The 20,272-nt window shown below is 44.3% G+C and overlaps 1 protein-coding gene across 1 annotated transcript in view; it reads right to left on the reverse strand.

Moving 5' to 3' along the window:
• skia (v-ski avian sarcoma viral oncogene homolog a) overlaps positions 1-11,741 on the reverse strand; it is a 76,330-nt gene extending 64,589 nt beyond the window's left edge. The window contains exon 1 of the mRNA XM_069720124.1: positions 10,382-11,741. Within this exon, the coding sequence (XP_069576225.1) occupies positions 10,382-11,287 (906 nt within the window). The 5' untranslated portion in view covers positions 11,288-11,741. The remainder of the gene's footprint in view (positions 1-10,381) is intronic.
• Positions 11,742-20,272: the final 8,531 nt, after the last annotated feature.

Here is a 20,272-nt window from a genome sequence, read left to right on the forward strand (position 1 = left end):
GTTTTTTAAAGACCAAATTATCAATCAAATAAAAATAAAAATATGTATCAATGAATTGATAAAGGAAATTAGTTGCAGTCTTTAGAGTATCAAAAGTAAGTTTTATGTGTGTTAAAATATCCGTTTTTATTATTAGAGCTTGTTAATAAAAAGCAGACAGTGTTCCCACACAGTTATCCCGCCTCTGTGTTTGCAGGCGCTGGGCGGCAGCAGCCATGACACGTTTAGGAAAGATGAGCAAACAGACGCAAGTGGGAGGACGGAGGAGGGAGGAGGGAGGACGGACGGAGGAGGGATGGAGGACGGAGGACGGAAGATGGAGGAGTGATGGAGGATGGAGGACAGAAGACGGAGGAAGGATGGAGGACGGAAGATGGAGGAGGGATGGAGGACAGAAGATGGAGGAGGAATGGAGGAATGAGGACAGAGGACGGAAGATGGAGGAGGGAGGACGGAAGATGGAGGACGGAAGATGGAGAAGGGAGGAGGGAAGACGGACGGAGGAGGGAGGATGGAGGACGGAGGATGGAGGAGGGGTGGAGGAGGGAGGACAGAGGATGGATGATGGATGATGGAGGATGGAGGAGGGGGGACGGAGGGGGATGAAGGAGGGAGGGAGGATGGAGGATGGAGGATGAAGAGGGAGGGGGGATGGAAGAGGGAGGAGGAAGGATGGAGGAGAGAGGACAGAGGACAGAGGACAGAGGACAGAGGAGGGGGAGGCGCACAATGAGCACCGGTCCATGACTCAGGCACTTTAGGAGCGCGCTGATCATCCAGCATTGAAGGGGGGGAGGTGTGTGTGTGTGTGTGTGTGTGTGTGTGTGTGTGTGTGTGTGTGTGTGTGTGTGTGTGTGTGTGTGTGTGTGTGGTGGGGGGGGGGGCTGTCACCTCTATCTCTCCCACAATCACAGATCCACAGCTGATACCCACCACAAAGAAATCTGACAATGGTGAGCCAGTGGACAACCCCCCACCCCCGACACACACACACACACACAAAACCCAACCGTCATCACCCGTGCTCTAACAACAATACCTCACGAAGCTCCTGGGAGCTGCCCTTCCACATGGCTGAGGCCAAGCCAGTGTGAGTGACCCCCCCCCCCCCCCGCACCCCCCATCCCTTTAAAAAAAAAAAAAAAAAAAAAAAAAAGCACAACAAAGAGGTTTTTCTCAGAACCTTCACAGAAACACAGAATAAACCTCAAACCCTTTCAGACTCTCCTCTTGATGTCTGCCTTTTGGACTGGCTGCAGAATGGCTGTTTGGAGAGCTGACACATGGTTATTTCAGAGAGGGGGAGGAGGGTATTTAATCCCCCCCCCCCCCACACACACACACACACACACACAAAACAGTTGTGCTCTGAGGAAAAAAAGGGGAAAGCTCTGTGAACTACAGGTTTGTTGCTCAAGGAAAGTCAACGGTGTTGGACACATCCAGAACAAACATGCAATCTCTGGGGGGAGGGGGAGGGGATAATCCTCCGACCGCTGGGACACAATTCGTGCCGAACCAGATGTACAGTCGAAAGTCGGACCGAGTTTTCTTGATTTGTGCTTTTTACCATGACGGTGAAGCTGTAAACACACAGCAGGCCGATGACAGCGGTACGTCGTAGTTTCTACAACGTGGAATTATATTTAAGAATTTCACAAAGACCTCCATCAATGTGACCACAATTAAAGGCCCATGACGACTTTTAATTGAAGACAACCAAGCTCTGTCAACGGCGTCACGCTGCACTCATTTTGTTGTTTTGCCAGCGTGCAGCTCCGTTTTGTATCAAAACAATGAAGCAATGCTACTTGTGCTTCTTTCAAATAAAAGAAAAAAATGCGTATCTCTCACGACTATCGTCATCTCGTCGGAGAATCTGTCTCTCCCTGTACTCCACCTTCCAGATGATGAAGGAGTAGCTGTCTGTCTCTCCCTGTACTCCACCTTCCAGATGATGAAGGAGTAGCTGTCTGTCTCTACCTGTCCTCCACCTTCCAGATGATGAAGGAGTAGCTGTCTGTCTCTACCTGTCCTCCACCTTCCAGGTGATGAAGGAGTCGCCCCTTCGGAGATTACGGTCCGCCGAACCATTTCGTCTTGAGATGGACCGCTGGCTCCTGTCGTCGAGACTACGGGAGGATATCCTCGGCCATGCTTGGTGGATGTGTGTGTGTGTGTGTGTGCGTGCGTGCGTACGTGTGTACGTGCGCGTTTCGCACACGCCACTTCTGTCCGTAGTCATTGTAAGACTTATAAGGCGGCATTGCGGGGGTGGATGCCTGCGCTCGTGTGTTGGTGTAGTTTGTAAGTGTGTGTTGGTAGCGGTGGAGGATCGGGGAGGAGGCGGGGGGAAGGGAGGTCGAGTGGGGGAGCATCACTGTGGGAGACAGGCAGATGGGGATGGAAATGAGTAGGCAGTGAGCTCATGCTAATCTCCTCCTACAGCTGATCCAGGCACACAACAAGCGCGGTCACACGTACCTTGCACAACTGCAAATCACAACACTCGACCGGCTCCGCGCGCACAATCGCACTCCAAATGAGGCAGAGGATGCCGTTGCTATTAAAAAAAAAAAAAAGAAGCACCCGTGTGTCTCACATGCACATTTTTGTGCAGTCAGACCCAAATCTTTCAATGAAATCTGGAACACATCTGAGCAGCACACCTCGTGTCACGCCAACATTCATTTCATTACATCATGGTGCCGGTGGATGTTTTAACTAACGTGACATTGGTGTGTGCGTGCGTGTGAGTGCGTGTGAGTGCGCGTGTGTGTGTGCGTGCGTGCCTAGCTGCCTTCATCAGAAAGCCATCTGCCCCGTGGGAGTTGCTCAGCAGCACGCGATTGGCCCAACTGCTTGAAGAGAGGCGAGGGGTGAGGTGGGTCACCTCTTTATTTGGGGGAGGGAAAGGTCATGTGATGATGGCTGCTCTTCCAAACATATGGGTGCAGGGACTGTGTTTTGTGTGTGTGTGTGTGTGTGTGTGTGTGGGGGGGGGGTGTAGCTCCAGAGGGCAACAGTGCTATCATCATACAAAGGCTGCTCCTGGGCTGACGCAGCACAAAGTAAACCTCCCCATCCCAAGGAAAGCTTCCCCCGACAGGGCGTCCTGCTGCTAAACCCACGTTGTTCAACATCAGCTTGTACAGTTTATTGAGAAACATTTACATCATTTTAAATGATTATATTTAGACCTCTTTCCCCCATTAATAATTAGGTCATTTATGGTCAGAGAGCAAGACAATGGAGGACCAGTATCTTCAAAGGGAAAAGCATGTCTGATGTGATGAGTCTCAAGCATCGCCACAGCCACATGTTTCTTTCTCAACGCTTCACATAGGTGGGAAAAAAAACTCACTTTTAGCTTTTAACATCAAAACAAACAGAAAGCATGAATAACTGCTCTCAGATATGACTTGGATATTTATCGAGTGGCCTGTAAAACTCACCAAATGGCAACTGTTATGGTTTTGCAAGTGAGAAGACAAATAAACCTTAAATGACCTGACAGTAATGCGAAGATATTCAAATTAAAAGACCTTTGTTACGGTTAAAAAAATTATTTTTTTTTAAATTCACCTCTGCAAACCACCAACATTGCCCATTGGTAGATCGCATCCACTTCATAGACTGGTCTGACTCTTGAAGGCTGCCTTTGCCTTTTGGCAAACACAAAAAATACGCAAATTCTCCCAAGGTCCTCGCCCCACATCTGAGCTACAGGATGGATTAAAAGGAGGCCAAAGGTGAGAGGATGGGAATGAGTAGTCACGGCAATAGCTGGTCTTGCAGTGCCATGTGTGTTGATGAATATTTCAAAGACTCTCATTAAATTAACATGCTGGACCTCACCGCCTACAGTAACCTCCAATTAATAATGAATGGGCACCAAAAAAAAAAAAAACGGACCCAGCACCAGGGCTAGACAAACGCACCGTCCTACCAAGCAAGAGCTTCTTCTTTTTTTTTTTTTTTTCACGCAACACCTGGACGAGGTCGCCGGGTTCTCCCTGCCGTGCCGCTCGTACACAATAATCCCGATGAGACACGCTCAAGGTCCTTTGAAGACTCAAGAATAGCCACACCAAGCCGAGTGCGCTTGTTAGTTTCACGCTTTATTGGAGGGCTGTGGATATTCTGACAGGGATTTCACCGAGCGGGAGGAAATACTTCATTTCCACGCATGCTCCTGGCTCCTCAAACAGACAACTTGCATGCATGGTTTCCTACAGCGACAGCAACATGGATTATTTGTTGGGAGCCCCCTTTTTTTTATTTTTTTGCCTCAGAGAGCCTTTCTTTCCCTCCCCTACATCTCTCCACCGCCCCCCACCCCCTCCCTCCCGCCTGCAGACTGACCTGCAGCCAGCCAGTCCCAGGCAGGTGTATTAATGCCTGGGCTCCTCGTAAAGCACTCGGAGGGCCACTCCATCCATTTGTCACATAAAGACACTACTGATGGATTGAGAAGCCAGTGAAGCCGGAGGGTGGGCGGGGGACGGGGGATGGGAGCAGAGCACGGTGGGTGGAGGGCCAACAATGGGGAACAATGGGGGCTGGAACTTTTCCTTTTCCTGTTCTCCTCAGTCATGCTCTCCTCTTTAATCAGAATTCAGCTAATTGTCAAAGATAGCTCTAAAGGGTTTTGGGAAAAATGTTGTTTTTTCAGAACCTCCCACCAGTACTCAATAACTCTTCATGATATAAATAATTAAATTAACACAACCAGGAAATGTCCATTTAAGGCTAAACCTGTCATTTGTAGCAGCAGTGACAGTGTTTGCACAGAGTGAAACGCCACAAACTTATCAAATCCTATTTTTTAACGCACATTACTTCCAACAGCAGGAAGAGAAACTGGTGAAGAATTTCAAACTTTTTAACACCGTTTGAGGACAATTTTTAGGAAACCAAAATGTTTTTAAAAACCGTTCAAGATGTTTAGATACCCTGTGAAAGAGTTGGAGGTCTGAGGCCACTCTGAGTTTGCAATGCCACATAAATCAATTAGTGAATGACGTTTAGTTAATTATTGGGTTTTCGTTTCGAAGCTGTCCTCCACCGGAGTTTTGCTCCCAGTACTGTTCTCATTTCTTTGCTTAAAAATATACAGACTTGGTAGCCTAAAAAAAACAAACAGAACTTTAATGTAATAAGAAACTAACTAACCAAAGAATAAGCAAAAAACATTATTCTTATTGCATTTTGAGTGCCAGTTTTTGGTACTTGACAGTTTCTGGAGGCTCCTTGATCCTTCACAGGCACATTTTTTTGTTGTTGCTTTAATTAGGTGTGCCTTAAAGAAAGCCGTTAAGCTACTTGCGTGGTTTAGCAACGCTGCTTTGTGCCGAAAATGTGAAGTTATCAAGCGAAGCTTTTGAAAGCTGAGATGAACAGACACAAGGTGGTCGCGGCTCGACCCGTCAAGTGACAGCGACATTTGACAACACATACTGCTCTCTCGATGCTTTTTTATGCCTTGTGTAAAGTCAAGCAGTGACTGGGAAAATCCCCTTTTGTTCGCACAAGTTTAAAGGCTTTTGAAATAAACAGCTTCTGGCAGAAATACATGCTGTATGAGAAGAATCACTGCACTTAATTCATTTTCCACTGCTACTTCAATGGCAGCCTTTTGGAAAAAAAAAAAAAAAAATGTTCCAGACAAATACAACAAGCTATACAAACGTGCGATGCTCCTCCACTCACCCTCTCCCTCCTCCTCGTGTGCAGCAGACGTTCTTAAGGCACATCAAAACATCCGCCGTGACTTTTCATCTCACGGCTCACAATTGTTCCTCAAAAGTTTTTGTGAAAGACCCGCGTAGTCGCTGCGCACCGAGCGTATTTCCAGAATATGAGAAGAGCTACTTTTTTGCAGTTAATTTCCATCAAGAAAAATACAAGAGATTTGGAAATGCAGCAGCATATGTGGAAAGTAATTAGTGAAACTTTCAGCACACAAACTTAACTACTAATTAAACAGCCTCTTTTTCGTTTCTTTGTTTCAAATGGCTGTCATTTGCCAAATCATTTGAAAAGGTGAAGAACACTATTTTTCTCAGAATGCTTTTAATGCCTTCAGCTCAACCCAAAATGGATATTCAGAGTTATGTTCTTGGCAACAAAACACAGCATTCATTTCAGAACCAACTACCCCGGACCTGCAGTCTGTCACTCTGAGCTCCAGACTTTTCAATCACATTTGACATGAAGACATTTGAATGTCAAATGGCATTGATCTGGCTGACCTGCCTCACAGCATGGACTGACTGTCCTCCATTAGAAACCCAGACTGGCAGCCCGGCCTGGCAACAGAACTCATTAGGGCCTAATTGAATTAGTGGCTTCCTTCTTTACTAAGCACGGAGCACAAAGTCTAAATTCTACCAGCCGATGGGTAAAAACGGAAAACTATCAACAGATAAAATGCAACATCGAATGTGAAATAATTTTTTTTTTTTTAAAGTAGCTCTGCAGCAGATTTCTGTAACGGTCACGTTTTGCCAAACACCCATAAAAAGAGAATGGAAATATTCCCTCAGCAGTCATTGAAATGCACAGCTACCAGCTGTTGTCCTGTCCACAGTGTGGACATGGCTGGCTGTCAGCAGGCTTAGCCAACACTGCGCCTTGCATATGAAACAGGACATGGGCCTATATCCCCTCTGGGAGTTCACTTCCTCTGAGCCCCCACCGCCGCAGCCCCACCTCCCTCCCGAAACAAGCGGCCCCTTCAGCTGGAGGCCAGATATCTGGAGCTGAGAAGGGGGCTTCTCAAGGGTGGGGGTAGTTGTCGAAGTGAAGAGGGGGGAAGTTTTAGCTTCTGCACATTTTAGAAGAGCAGAGTGCAACGCTGCGGCACAAAATATTAAAACCCCAAACAACATCCATTTTTAGGGCTGAGTAGGTCGACGTTACGAAACTAGTCAGCTTTATTTTGGGCCCACAGTGAGCCAGAGGAGAACACATGGAAACCGGCTGCAGGAACGTACATACGTGGAGTATTAACACAAAATGGCTACAACGCTGCTTTATTGTTCTCACTGGATTCTTTAAGCACATTTATCGCTTCCACCACTTAAAAGGGAAAACTAAATCATCGGATGAGAAGGAAATTTAGATTTTCTTTACTGCATTCGACAGAGTGATGCCTCACTGCAAAGACATGCATGCACAGAGACAGTCGCGGTAAAACATCCCCACCTACTCTGAGGGAGTGGCAGGTCAGGAATGTAAGCACAGACCGACAGCCTCTAATGAATGAGGTTTCAAGTGTAAAACTAAATCCGAGCCCAGTTCCATGACTTCAACCGAGCGGCACTATTTCCAAAAACTAAAGGAGCTGTTGAAAACACGGACCAAGTCTGAACAGGATCCTCGGCAGTCTGGGAGGCACCAAACAAAAAAAGAAAAGCCTGACATAAACTTGCTGGTTTCGAACCAAGTATGAGTCAAGCTGAATCTGGCTCCCACAGCGACCCCTCCCCCCTCTCAATTCTCTTTCTCATATCTCCCTTAAACAGACGGATTGTGTAGAAATCACATCATCTTGAGGGCGAATTATAAAGTTAGCAACATACTAAATCTGCAGCCACAATCCTTATCTAAACATCCTGATGCGGAAAGCCACTGATTATGAGTGCCACCCACATGTGTACCAGCCAGAGGCCAAAAGACGTGCAGCCAAGGGCTGGCATGAGCAGCTCGGAGAAGTGTTCCACACCCAGCATATAAACTAATTTAAACAATTCAATAGCTCACTGCTCATTGCTGTTTACAGTCAGCACCGTGGCTCGCATCCTCCAAGATAAGAGAGGAGAATGGGCTGCAAATTCACACTTCTTCCACAAATGCAGGCTGTAAAAAGTGGAGACGTTTTTTTTTTCACGGTCTGTGATTCAGATATGTGCATCTCAGAAGGAAGCTTTCAAAAGAGCGTCTACGAGGAGGGAAGTGTGGCAATATCACTTCCTGTGTCTGTCTGCATGCGAGACTCCTGCTAACACTTTTGTAACAGCCTCATTAATATTCAGAGAGACGCCCGATTCCTCCGCTGACAGCACGCAGATGATGGTGTTTTTTTTTTTCTCCGAGCTGAAAGGTAGAAGGCAGCGCGACACAGTCTCGCAAATTTTGCCTCGCAGCCTCCCAAGAACATTTCGCAGTTCCTCAGCGGTGCTAAAAAAAAATGTGCTGACAAAAGGGAGATCTGTTGTCATAAGTTTTAGCAATATTCCTCAACTCCCGCCCAGCATGTATTCCCCTCATTAGCGTTTCTTGAAATGGGGTGCTCGAGGGGGGGAAAAGCAGTCGAATTTAAAAGCGGGGTAGATGCTTAAATGGGCCTTGGGGCTTAACACTCGGGTGCCCCGTCGGCACTTATAAAAACAGAAGAGGCCCCAAAAAGTGGAGGTCCTTGAGGTGTGCCCACTCGAGTCTGAATGAAAGTGTGTGCCAAGAGTGGGTATTCACCATGCATGGCAGGGCTCTGGCTCTCTTCAGGACCTCAAGGGTCTCCCTGATTTCTCTTTCTTTGGCAGATTCTTCTGAAAGAAGCCTCAGCGGAGGAGTGGAGGGAAAGCTGCCTGTAAACACTTTTGCAGTTACTTTCTGTGCCTCATCAACAAGTCTGCTGCCCCCAGAAGTCCACTGCAGTTTCCATCAGATGGGAGGAAAGAAGTAGGTGGTGGGGGGGTGTAAATGCGTGTATGTCAGAGGTGGGTGGGTGGCTGGCCTTGGGTCAGTGGATGTTTTGGAGGGAGGGGAGAGGCTGGCGGGGGCAGGGGCGTCCGATGTTTGCTGAATGCTTCCCTTTGTTGGGATCATATTATGTTTCCACCACAATACTTCTAAACCCTGCTTCATCAGCTCCATTCATGTGTAACAGTTCATGCAAATAGCCACACTAGCCTTTTTCCTTTTTTTTTTTTTCTTCCTAGAGGTGGGGTGGGGGTGGGATTCTTTTATCAGTCTACCACCCAACTACCCAGTCAGAAAAAAAACTTCTGCCTGCTCTCCAAAAGGCCTAGATTATAATCCCTTCATATAGTTGTACAGTCAGTTAGCCCCAAAGACGCAGAGCTCAGGGGGGAAGTGTGGAAAACTAGATCTGATGCCTTAAACTACTTTACTTGGGTCGGAAGTCTTGAATCTTGATTACTAAACCCACAGGAAACATGCAGAGCCACAAACCTGTCGAATTCTGACTACTCAAACATTCAGTCTGTGGATTTGGATACAACCAAGAGGAAAAAAAATGAATGAAAGTCCTCAACACTGATAGCATTGCTGATTAAACCCACAGGAAGCCAGACGCACATGACAGCAAAGACAAACATTACATGCATTTAATATCACAGAAGAAGCCCCAAAAGGCTGGCAAATGCACAAAAATCTGCAAATTTGATTCATAAAAACAATCATTCGGATGCTGATCAGGTCTATCTCTTCCCAACAAACATACGGGAAAGCTTCTATCCCACTGAAGAGTGTGTGTGTGTGTGTGTGTGTGTGTGTGTGTGTGTGTGTGTGTGTGTGTGTGTGTGTGTGTGTGTGTGTGTGTGTGTGTGTGTGTGTGTGTGAGTAATGCTACTTAATCTGAGGAGGGGGAAATAAGTCATTTCCAGACTTAAATCTAAATTCATGTTTAATCTACATTACCTGCCCCCAACTGTTGTTTGCAACTTCTCATTGAGCCATTTGTTGGTAAATGAGATTGTATTTACAGTACAGGCCAATAAAATTGAGCCTGAGAGGTGTTTCACAGGGCAAATAATGGCTTTATTGCTACCAGAGGCGTTTTGTTGTCACTGCTGGATGAAGCCCAATTAGTAACAATATGGCAATGATGACCAAATACTGAGTGGTTCCTCTATGGGGGTTGAGGGTAGACATCTTTTTGACAGGATTTCGGACCAGATGAAAAAAGTTGCAGGTTAACCCTTTGCATTTATTCTTTAACTGGGACACACATAAACTTTCTTAGAGACAGCTAGGATTTAATGGATGCTGCGACCTAAACAGTGGAAACACCGCAATTTCACTGGGGACACCCTCCCATCCCGACTCCGATGGTCCTTTTTAAGGTGTCACGTGACATGACATGGATCCCCTTGCTTGGGTATTAAAGTGTTAGAATGTTAAACTATGTGTTTAAAAAAAAAAAAAAAAAAAACTTCCCCACAACTTCTGCGTTGTTAAAGGGGGAGGAGAGCATGGTTCACTGTCACAGTACACCCTGCTCTGTTTAAAGAGAGCAGGAAATGTAAGAGATCATAAACAAGAGGCGAAACATTAAATTGTAATGCATTAATTGGACCTGGAGAGGGGAAAAGCACATCGGTTGTATTTTAGCCTGTAGCATGAGCACACTCACCCTGGACGATGCTTTCCTCTTGTACTTGTTGGCGAAGTCAAATTTCTCCTTGATCTCATCCAGGAGCTGCTCCAGACGGGCCTTCTCCTCTTTCCCCGTGTAATCCTGGCCCAGGAGGATGTACGCTCTCCAGTTGGCCGAGTCGAAGCCCCAGTGGCAAGTCCTGTTCTCCTGCGCCTTGTGACTGTGCACCACGAACTTGTGGGTCGGGTACATGAGTCTGCAGTCCATGCACTGGATGCACGCTGCGTTGGGGCTCGTGTACAGCTCCGGCACGAACAAGCCCTTGCACTTGCCGAAGCACTCGTGGTAGACTTTGAAGCTCCTGTCGGTGAACTGCAGCTCCAGCGAGCCTCCGTTCAGATCCTTCTTGCAGCGCGGCGGGTAAGCGCCTCCGTAGATAAGGGCGTTGCAGAGCCGCTCCGCGTCCGTCTTGGTGATGAGGCCGCAGGACGGCGCCGAGAAGGGCAGGATACCCATGACTTTTAGGATCTCCAGCTGGTCCGCCGTGCACCGGGAGCAGTAGATGTGCAGCTCGTCGCACACCGAGTTGATCTGCTGCAGGCTGAAGTCTCGCAGCACCGTGTTGAGGATCTGCGGCAGGCACAGTCGCTTCTCCCCGCCGACCACGAAGCACGAGATGGTCTCAGCTTCCAGCACCGTCTCGCACCTCTCCGTCGAGCGGTCCGAGGGGATGAACAGCGGGCCCGGCATCACGGGCGGCGGCAGATGCTGCAGAACCGGCTCGGGCTCCTTACCGTCCTTCTTGAAGAGGAGCTCATGTTGCCACCGGGCAGAGAAAGCCGCCGGTCCGCCCAGAGAGCTCATAGAGCTGAGGTGAAACTGCTTGAGAGTTTGTTGCAGTCCCGGATGAGGCTGGAAGCTCTGCCGACTTACAGTCTCCATGTTTTTCCTGCAACTTTAGAAGCGTAAATCCTTCTCGTCGTCGACCGGGAATCACAAGTGTCTACCCGTTCCTGAATCTGGTAAATCCACGGTGTCCCAGAATTGACCAAAATTGCGAAGCGCTTCATCAAACATCCAATAAAAAGTCCCAGACGCGAGTTTACAGTTTTATTCCTGATTACTGGGTGAACACCGGCCAGTCGCTCCCTGTAGCGGGTGGCCGACTGTCCATATCTGAAAAGACGGCTTTCCAAACTCCAGAGAAGCGAAAAGTTCCGTTTGACGAATTCCAAAACAAAGTGGGCGAAAATGAAACAAAAGCGGGAGTTGTGAGTCGATACAGCTCGATAAAAAAAAAAAATTAAAAAAATAAAAATCCTTATTTGAGCTTCTTTCCGCTGTCGAGGACTGCAGCGATCCAGTCCGTGTGCCCCCGCAGTTCACTCTGACTGTATGGAGATGAGAAGTCTGAGAGCCAGCCTGCTCGCGCGCTCTCTCTCCCTCTCTCATCCAGGCTCTCTCTCTCTCCTTCGCGCTCCGTCTAGGTCTCTCTCTCGCGCGCGCCCCCCTCCCTCTGTGTTTGTGTGTCTGGCTCAGTCATTGAATCCCAGCCAGGAATGTGAGTGACTCTGCAGGCAGGCTGGGCTCTTCCAGGAACAAGCCATCACTCCCCCCACACCACCCCACCCCACCCCCTCCTGCAAGCAGGCACATACGCACGCGCGCGCGCGCGCACACACTGGATAGCACTAAGAAGAAAAAGTAGTAAAGGGAGCAAAGGGAAGACGAACGCTGCGTTCAGGTCGTATGGGAAAAAAGTCCCTTACACTAAATTTCTCAGTGGTAGAAAGTAACTGAGTACGTGTACTTTTACTTATTTCAAGTATTTCCATTTTACGCTACTTTATGCTTCTACTCCAGTTGAATTTCGAAGAAATATCGTAATTTTCAATCTGCTTCATACATTTGACTTTTTGGCAGATTAAAATGTACTTATAAAAAGCATTCCGTGGGGCCAATAAAAAAACAGGACATTATATGAATGACGTGATATAATGCATACGAGATTAGATTAGATTAGACTTTATTAATCCCACAGTAAGGACATTTAGTCGTCACAGCAGCATGTACACAGTATGAAAAAAATTACAAATACGTATGAAATAAACGAAATAACAGATAATTTTTTTTATTATTTTCAAAAAACAATAAGAGCAATAAAATAATAAATACACACACACACACACAGACTATATACACAAAAACAAGTACATATAAAATACTAGAATTGAATATCTTTAAAAAATGTGTTATTCTTCACCATATGTAGACTGGCCTTACATTTCAATATATTTTGGTGCTGATACGAAATAAATGCATGATTGTAACTTGCTGTGATTGGGCAACCTATTTTCTTATTGTAGCCTATTTTTTTTTTTAATGTTCTAATTTATCTTTTTGTAAATGTTCATACTTCTGTATTTTACGTGGGGCCTAATGGAAATAAAAAGAGAGCCCCTATGGCAGATCGGCACTAGCCTACATATTTCTCCCCGGATCGTGCCAGTATTTGAAATCAGCATGCCGTATTCCACCCGTGACCGCGGCTTTTCTTGACGTCAGAAGTGCCATCCACCGACTAAAATCTGAGGTAGGTTCCCACATCAGGAATACTCATATTTACCACCTTCCCCATAGGCCCTGAACGTAGCAGAACAATAATGAGCGTTAATGTGAATCACTCAGTTCACGTCTGTAGAGAGAGAGAAAGAAAGAAAAAATCGGATGGGTGGTGTTTTGCGAGACAAGACAAATTTAGCATTGGGAGAGGAAACAAAAACTACACGACTGACTGCGGTTTATTTATTTTCCCTTCTGCTTGAATGTGTTAAAATTGTTTGGCAAGAGCCTGCGAGTAAACAAGTTTCATGTGTTAGCGACCTTGGGAAACAATCTCACTAATGAAACGACGAGAGAAGATTTCTTGCTTTGCTGTGTTTTTAACAAACTAGCTATTAGAATTTGTGAGTGAACTTTTAAACCTCGAAGCACATCCAACAGAAAAAAGTATGGCCTATATATTTTATTTTTTAAATGTATCCTTTCTATTTAGGCTACTTTGACTGTGACCCATGGAGTAATACCAATCTCTGCAAATCTAAGGCTCCACAACAGCCTATATAAATCCATAAATATGAAATACCAGCCTACATAAACATTCTGAGATATTTCTGAGGTTGACTGGACAGAAAAACGCACCTTTGACATTTGATCTCTCTTAAGGGGGAAGCATTGTCAGTAACAAAAATAAGTAATAGGCCTATATTACTAATTACTAATCCAAACCTAGAACTTCGTCCTCCGGGGGTCATGTGTCCAGAGCAAGTTCAACTCCAGGACTAATGGAGCAGTTTGTTGCTCCTGTGGCGTCCCCTAGCCAAACACTACTGTAACTGCACCATAAAGGCAGCACAAGGTCACATGGTAAATGTAACAAAATAAAAGTGCTGTGTATTTATTAATTTATTAACTTTGATTAATCGTTTTGGGGCTTCAGGGCCAAAAGCTGTTGTTGAGTCCCCAGTGAGTGTTTCATATTTCCTATTTATTAGTAGCCAGAAACCAACTAGCAGCCGCTGCTGAAATGATCAATTGATTATTGAAGTGACAGAAAACTTATTGGCAGTAATTTTGATAATTGACTGAGTCTTTTATAAGGCAAAATTAACTAATTGTATCTTGAATTTTCTATTAGAGTAAACTCAACCTCTTTGGGCTGTTGACACGAAAAAGTAAGAGAGAATATGTTAACTTTGAGTATCAAAGAATATTGATGAAACCCTTTGTCAATACAATCTGATGTTTTATGCACGAAACTCCTTATTGAAGAAAATAAATAAGATGTACTGAATGAACATAACTGTTGGTTGAAACATTATAGTTCTTCTTCGGTGATTAAGATGACGTTTGGAAAAAGTGGAAGCAAACTAATTCAACTTTACAACAACTTATCTTAATATGAGCAGTTTTGGTCTTAAAGTCAGACTCCCTCTCAGTAAACATTTACGATTTTAGCTTCAAAATAATGAGTTATTAAGAAAGTAAGTATAGTTACTACCTTGAAATTAACATAATTAATTAATCTACACCCCAAAACTTTTAAACTTTATTTAGCTTCGCCATAAACCAAAAATTCTGAATCCTGCCAGAGTGAAAAACCCTAAGCTAGGCTAGTTACTTTAGCAGCGCTAGTTTGGCAGTTTTCATTTTCCACGGATTTAATTTCTGTCTCATTTATGTGGATAACAAACAAAATTATTTAAATGTTAACTCACTAAAACGGATACATCTCTAACACTTAACATCATTAACACCACACTTAACACCATTTCTAGCTTACAGGGTTTGTCTCTTTTGCTTTGGTTGTTTCTCACGCTGTTTTCTAAAATTATATCATTAAATGGCACAAAAATGGAAATGTGGCAAAATGAATGTCAGATTTAGATCTGAACTAAATACTGTATGTTGTTCCAACATGTTGGCGTCGCAGGGTAAATTTATGCTGATGGGTCGTTTCAAATTAAAAAAAGTGGAAGTGACTTGATATATGTCATAAGATTTAATACCAAGCAATGATGGGATAAAACATTTTTTTGTATCGATAAAAAGTAAAATGATCCTGTGACAAGACATTTAACACAAAAACAATTTACAATTTTTGAAAAGGTGGACATGCTAATTCTGATGTTAATCTGATGTAGCCCACTTTAATTACGATGATAAAAAGGAAGTGATAATGGCAGTCAAAGTGAAACTCGTTAAGCACAATGTGCCGCTGCTAAAAAGCCTGTAATGGAGATCCCCGACTCAGTTTGAGATTTTGACCTAAAGCAGCTCTGGCAGACTATCAATCACAGCTTCCGTTTTATTTGCTGCGACAATAAGCTGGAAATCCTGTTCACATAAATGTTCGCTTAGCCACTCTGAAAGATGGACCAATGAGGGACCAGTGGAGATGGTTGAGTGCAATTGCATTGAAGTCGAGCATTTTTGCATTTGGTCAGTTTTAGTGCAGATGGTGGTTCAATGCCAGTTGGTTAAAGGCTGCTCCCTCAGCATCAAAATTGAACTGAGGTCGATGCCCATTGGGATGGAACGACTGGAAAGGATTCCCTGTGGAGCGTGACCATACTCATATATTCATGCATCTGGTAACAAGACGCTGCAAAATGGGAGGTAAAGTAGGTATAGTTCAGTAAGTCTGTTAATGATGCTTTTATGCTACTGGGTGCATTGGGTTTTACCAGTATACACTTAAGGGCCAGCGTATTCGATGTTACATGATCCCTTTAGCGTGAGTGGATCAACCTCCCACTGAGCCCCGGTGGGATAAAAATATGTTGTGTCCTTACATGTCAGTAAGGACACAGCAGTTTCATTCATTTCCCAGACACCCACATACCAGCTGTAGAGCTGAAGTAATTAACTGATTAGTCGCTTGACAGAAAATCCACATTGTTCAAATTACTCTTTGCTAGACTTCAATTGATAGAAATCAATTGTTAAAAAAATGATGTTGCTAAAATGAATTTATCATTAAAATAACTGTTGGTTGCAACTTTACTGTATTTAATAGTTTATTTTGATGGAGTCAAGCTTGATGGCTGAAATTCTGCTAAAGTGGTGCAAATTTCAAGTGAATTTGTAATTAATCATATTTTGTGTAAATGAAGTGGAGTAAATCCTGATCGCAGGACAGCTGCCCACTTTGCCCAGTTGGTAACCCAGCCCTGCCACTCAGAAGCACATCCACCGATTATCCAAAAGGAACTGCATTCTCTCCACAAGGCTGGAGGTCATACTGTTTCTGCACTCACTAACGAGTCCTTAAGGTTTCTCTGTCTTTAAATGCAATGATGGGTTTGTCCATGAACATTTTGTACAGCTGTACTTTCATGCCAGTGTCTGAATATGAGCTATTTTATTCTGCTGGCCAAAGGAGAGTGCTGTCAACAGCAACCTGTGTAGGTTTTTCGAGTGGGTTGCAGCAACAGATCTCTATTGGGACATTAATTTGGTTGCTTTTTGCTGCCTCTGAGATTTATTCAACTATAGGAACCCAAATTGTGTGAAGATTTTTCTCTAAATCTTAAAATTTACATCATATTCTGTTTTTAAAATTGTGTACTTCCTTCAGTAACGTGTTAGTTCACTTACTTGTGCGTGAATTTCGACAGATTAGTATTGTCTTAAATTGTGCTGCCATCCTGTTTTTACCCGAAGTGACCATAACATTTGAATAGCCCACATCATCCGCAATCCTATCTGCTCGCCTTGCTCGGTTATTAGCTACCTCAAAATGACCCTATTCAACCTATTCAGTGCACATCATAAAAATACTGATGGCTTCCGTCCAACAGAAGTGGTTCTGAGTGAAAAATAAACACTTTTGCGTGGAAGTGTATAACTTATATTTGTATAATGTGTTATTGTGCAACAGCTGCAGCTTCATCGGTTGCAGTTTGAAAATGGGTTAGTTGTCCATTGTTGTCATACAAGTAAACTATCAGCGGTGCTCACAGAGTACTGCATTTCTCAATACACTTGTGTGAATGCATGTATGAAGTCAAAATATAAAGTTTTAATACGTAGTTACTCAGTTTGAGACACAGCCATAGACGGCATGACAGCTCTAGAAGAAATCTTGAAAATGGGCTGCTGCCAGTGCTCCAGTGAGAAATGATGAAAGCAACAGGAAAAAAAATTATTATTTTGCACATTTAGCCTTAGAAAAGGTCTACCGAATTGCAGCCTGCAAGGAAAACACAGCTTTTATGCTTATGTTTAAACTATTAATTAAATTGGACTCAGGCTATCTGGCCTCTTGGTCCTGATCAATTATGTTTATTCCCAAAGCAGTAAGCTGGTCAGCTCATGGTTACCCTACTTTGCATTACACACTTAGTAATGCAAATTAAGAAGTATTAAATTTAGAGGAAGAAGTTATGTGCTGAAATTATTGCTTGGTGGTTGTGTCCAGTAAGACTGGTCGTCTCAGTGAGGTTTGCAGATTTTGACTGCATTGATACCAACACTTAAACATGTGCTGACTGAGCAACCCAGTATCAAGGAAAAGTGTGAAATAGACACGCCGGTCCACTACAGCAAAATGTGAGATAGCCACGCTTTGGCCTCTCAAGGCGTGGCAGTTTCATAATTTGTAAGCGTGAAACTTACACACGTAAAAGTAACTTAACAAAGGATCACGTGACCAAGTACAAAGGACATTTTTCGGCGGTATTAGGAGGCAGGACGGTTGGCATGGATCAGAGACTGCTATGTTGAAGGCAGAGGTTCGAATCCGGGAATATCTGGGAATACAGAAAGTGGCAGCTAGGATTAAAGGAATAAATGGGCGCCGTGGCCTGGAGGTTAAGAAGCAGTGCCTTGGACCAAAGGGATGCCGGTTCCATTCCTTGAAACGGTAAAGAAAACCATCCATGTGCCCTTGAGCAAGACACTCAACCCCCATGCTGAAGCTGCCCACTTCCAGTGTTGGAGCCACGGGATAGGGCTCTGTTCTATTCAGCTGGCAGATAAGTGACCATTTCTGAGGGGGACCAGAGTCCCCGGCGGTGCTATCAGTCTGGCATGAAGCCGTTCTTTCTCTGGCAGCTGCGGGCTGGATGTGGGCCTGCAGTACTACACTGGCATATTGTTTTACTGTCTGTGTGTGCATATTAAGTGGTAATGGATACAAGCGAGATACAAAGCTTGTGCTTCCTTCAGGCTTCTTATCCTATCAAGGCCAAAGCTGCTAGACAGTGTGGAGTGCATGCCAAGGCTCGTTTTCAGTCATTCATAATGTTGCCAGCATGCAGAGCTTGTCCTACTGCCCCCCCCCCCCCACACACACACACACACATCTGTGTTCATCATTTCCTTATACATTTTGTTTGTTGCCATTTGCCCTTTTTGACCTTGTGAAATTTGTGTCTGCTTTTGGAGAGCTGTACAGTCTGGTGCCTGATACACACTAACTGCTGCTCATGGTAAACATGAGGGCCCTGCTGAATGCGAGGACCATGTCCCCAAGTCTGCTCCCTTTCTTCATCCCAGTGAATACTCCATTGAATATAGGATTACTTTATCATTTCAGAGCCTGAATAAGAAATCAAAGCACTTCTCCAAACATCAAGTTTATTCATTTAAAACAACTAGGCTGTGAGATAAAATGAAAACAGAAATTGAAAGCACAATAAAATGGAAAGATGAAGTACAAATCAATATATAAATAAATGTAAATCATAGAGATGAATAAGAATTGTAAAATGGATATATAACTAACTAAACTAACCGCAGCTCGACTGGTCTTTAACCTCCTAAATTCACTCACACTACTCCGCTCCTCCGCTCCCTTCACTGGTTATCAGTAGCTGCTCGCATCCGTTTCAAGACATTGGTACTTGCGTACCGCGCTGCGAACAGATTGGGTCCAGTCTACATCCAGGACATGGTCCAACCTTACATCCCAGCCCGCTCCCTCCGCTCTGCTTCTACCAATCGGCTTGTTGCTCCCTCGCTGCGAGCTAAACACTCTACAAAATCACGACTGGCTCCTAAATGGTGCAATGAGCTCCCCACCTACATCAGGACAGCGGAAACTCTGTACATCTTCCACCACAAACTAAAAACACACCTCTTACGACTTTACCTTGAACAGTAGAACTTTAGTAGCACTTAAAATTACTCTTACTGATAGCACTTTGTAGTTTGGCTTTCTTGAAGAAATTGTATTTTGTTGATTCCTGTTGTTCTGGGTTTTGTACCCTCATGGTTGAAATGCACTTATTGTAAGTCGCTTTGGATAAAAGCGTCAGCTAAATGAAATGTAATGTAAATAAAAGACTGTTAGAGAATTTAGCCGTTAAATGTTTTTAGGCTTTTGCCATTAATGTGTCAATAGAGGGGTTTGACTTGACTGAAAGCACAAGACTATTTCAAAGCTTTCAAGGTTCAGCAAAGGTATATGACCTCCCTGACCCGCTGTCGTTGAGGTTGAAAGATTTAAAATTGATCTGTGCTCATAAACAAATCCCTTCTGTCTTGTTCTTCTCTCTTGCGCTAAAGACATTTTTTTCCATCCAGCATTTCACATCCTAGAGACAGTCAAGGATGAACTTAATTAAATTCATATCGCCCCAATTCAGAAGATGATATGAGTATTATCAGCGTTGCAATGAATTGACATTGTGCTTATGAAGGACAGAGCCCAAAGGAAGCATATAGAGGGCAAACAAAATGGGCCCTTAAAAGAGATTTTTTTCTTTTTCTTTTTCATTGTGGCTCAGCAACTCTGTTACCAAAAATGTTACACTGTGTAAAATGCAAATAAGAACAGCATGCGATGACTTTCAGATCATGTAAACAAATGTGGAAACTCAGAAATGTTTATCGTTTTATGAAATTTATATGCTCAGTTTGAATTTGATGCCAGCAACACGTTTCTAAAAAGTTTCCATTGAGATGGACTCCTCGAGGTAAACACAAGTTTGGAAGACCAATACAGAACTATGAGAGACAAACTTCGTGAGGCTCAACATATGAATGGGAAACAATAGAGGGAGCTCATTGTGGTTTCCGTCCTGCACGAGAAAAAGAGTTTTCAATATGTAAAGGCCCATCTTTCAACTATCAGAACACCTGAAAAGAGTTTTGTTGATGCTCACATCAGTCCATAGTGAGGCTGACTGCTGGTGTAACCTCCCAAAATGTTAAGGCTCAAGTAGTTTAAAACAGCCAAGGCATCTTCGCTATCACCATGGCAGCAGAGCACAACACAGCATCACGTGGGTCGGGTGACATAATGTTTCTTTCCAGGCGCCGGGTTGATTTTTCCCAGAGTAACACTGTGTACCACAGGCCTGGCCCACTGCTCCGCTTTTGTGTTTCTACCCCTCTGCGGTTGAGGTAGAAAAAAACTGA

The sequence above is a fragment of the Brachyistius frenatus genome, unplaced genomic scaffold, assembly GCF_029030835.1.
Source record: "Brachyistius frenatus isolate BFR_SWC_R1_liver_20210118 unplaced genomic scaffold, ASM2903083v1 Contig_234, whole genome shotgun sequence".
Classification (NCBI taxonomy): Eukaryota; Metazoa; Chordata; class Actinopteri; family Embiotocidae; genus Brachyistius; species Brachyistius frenatus.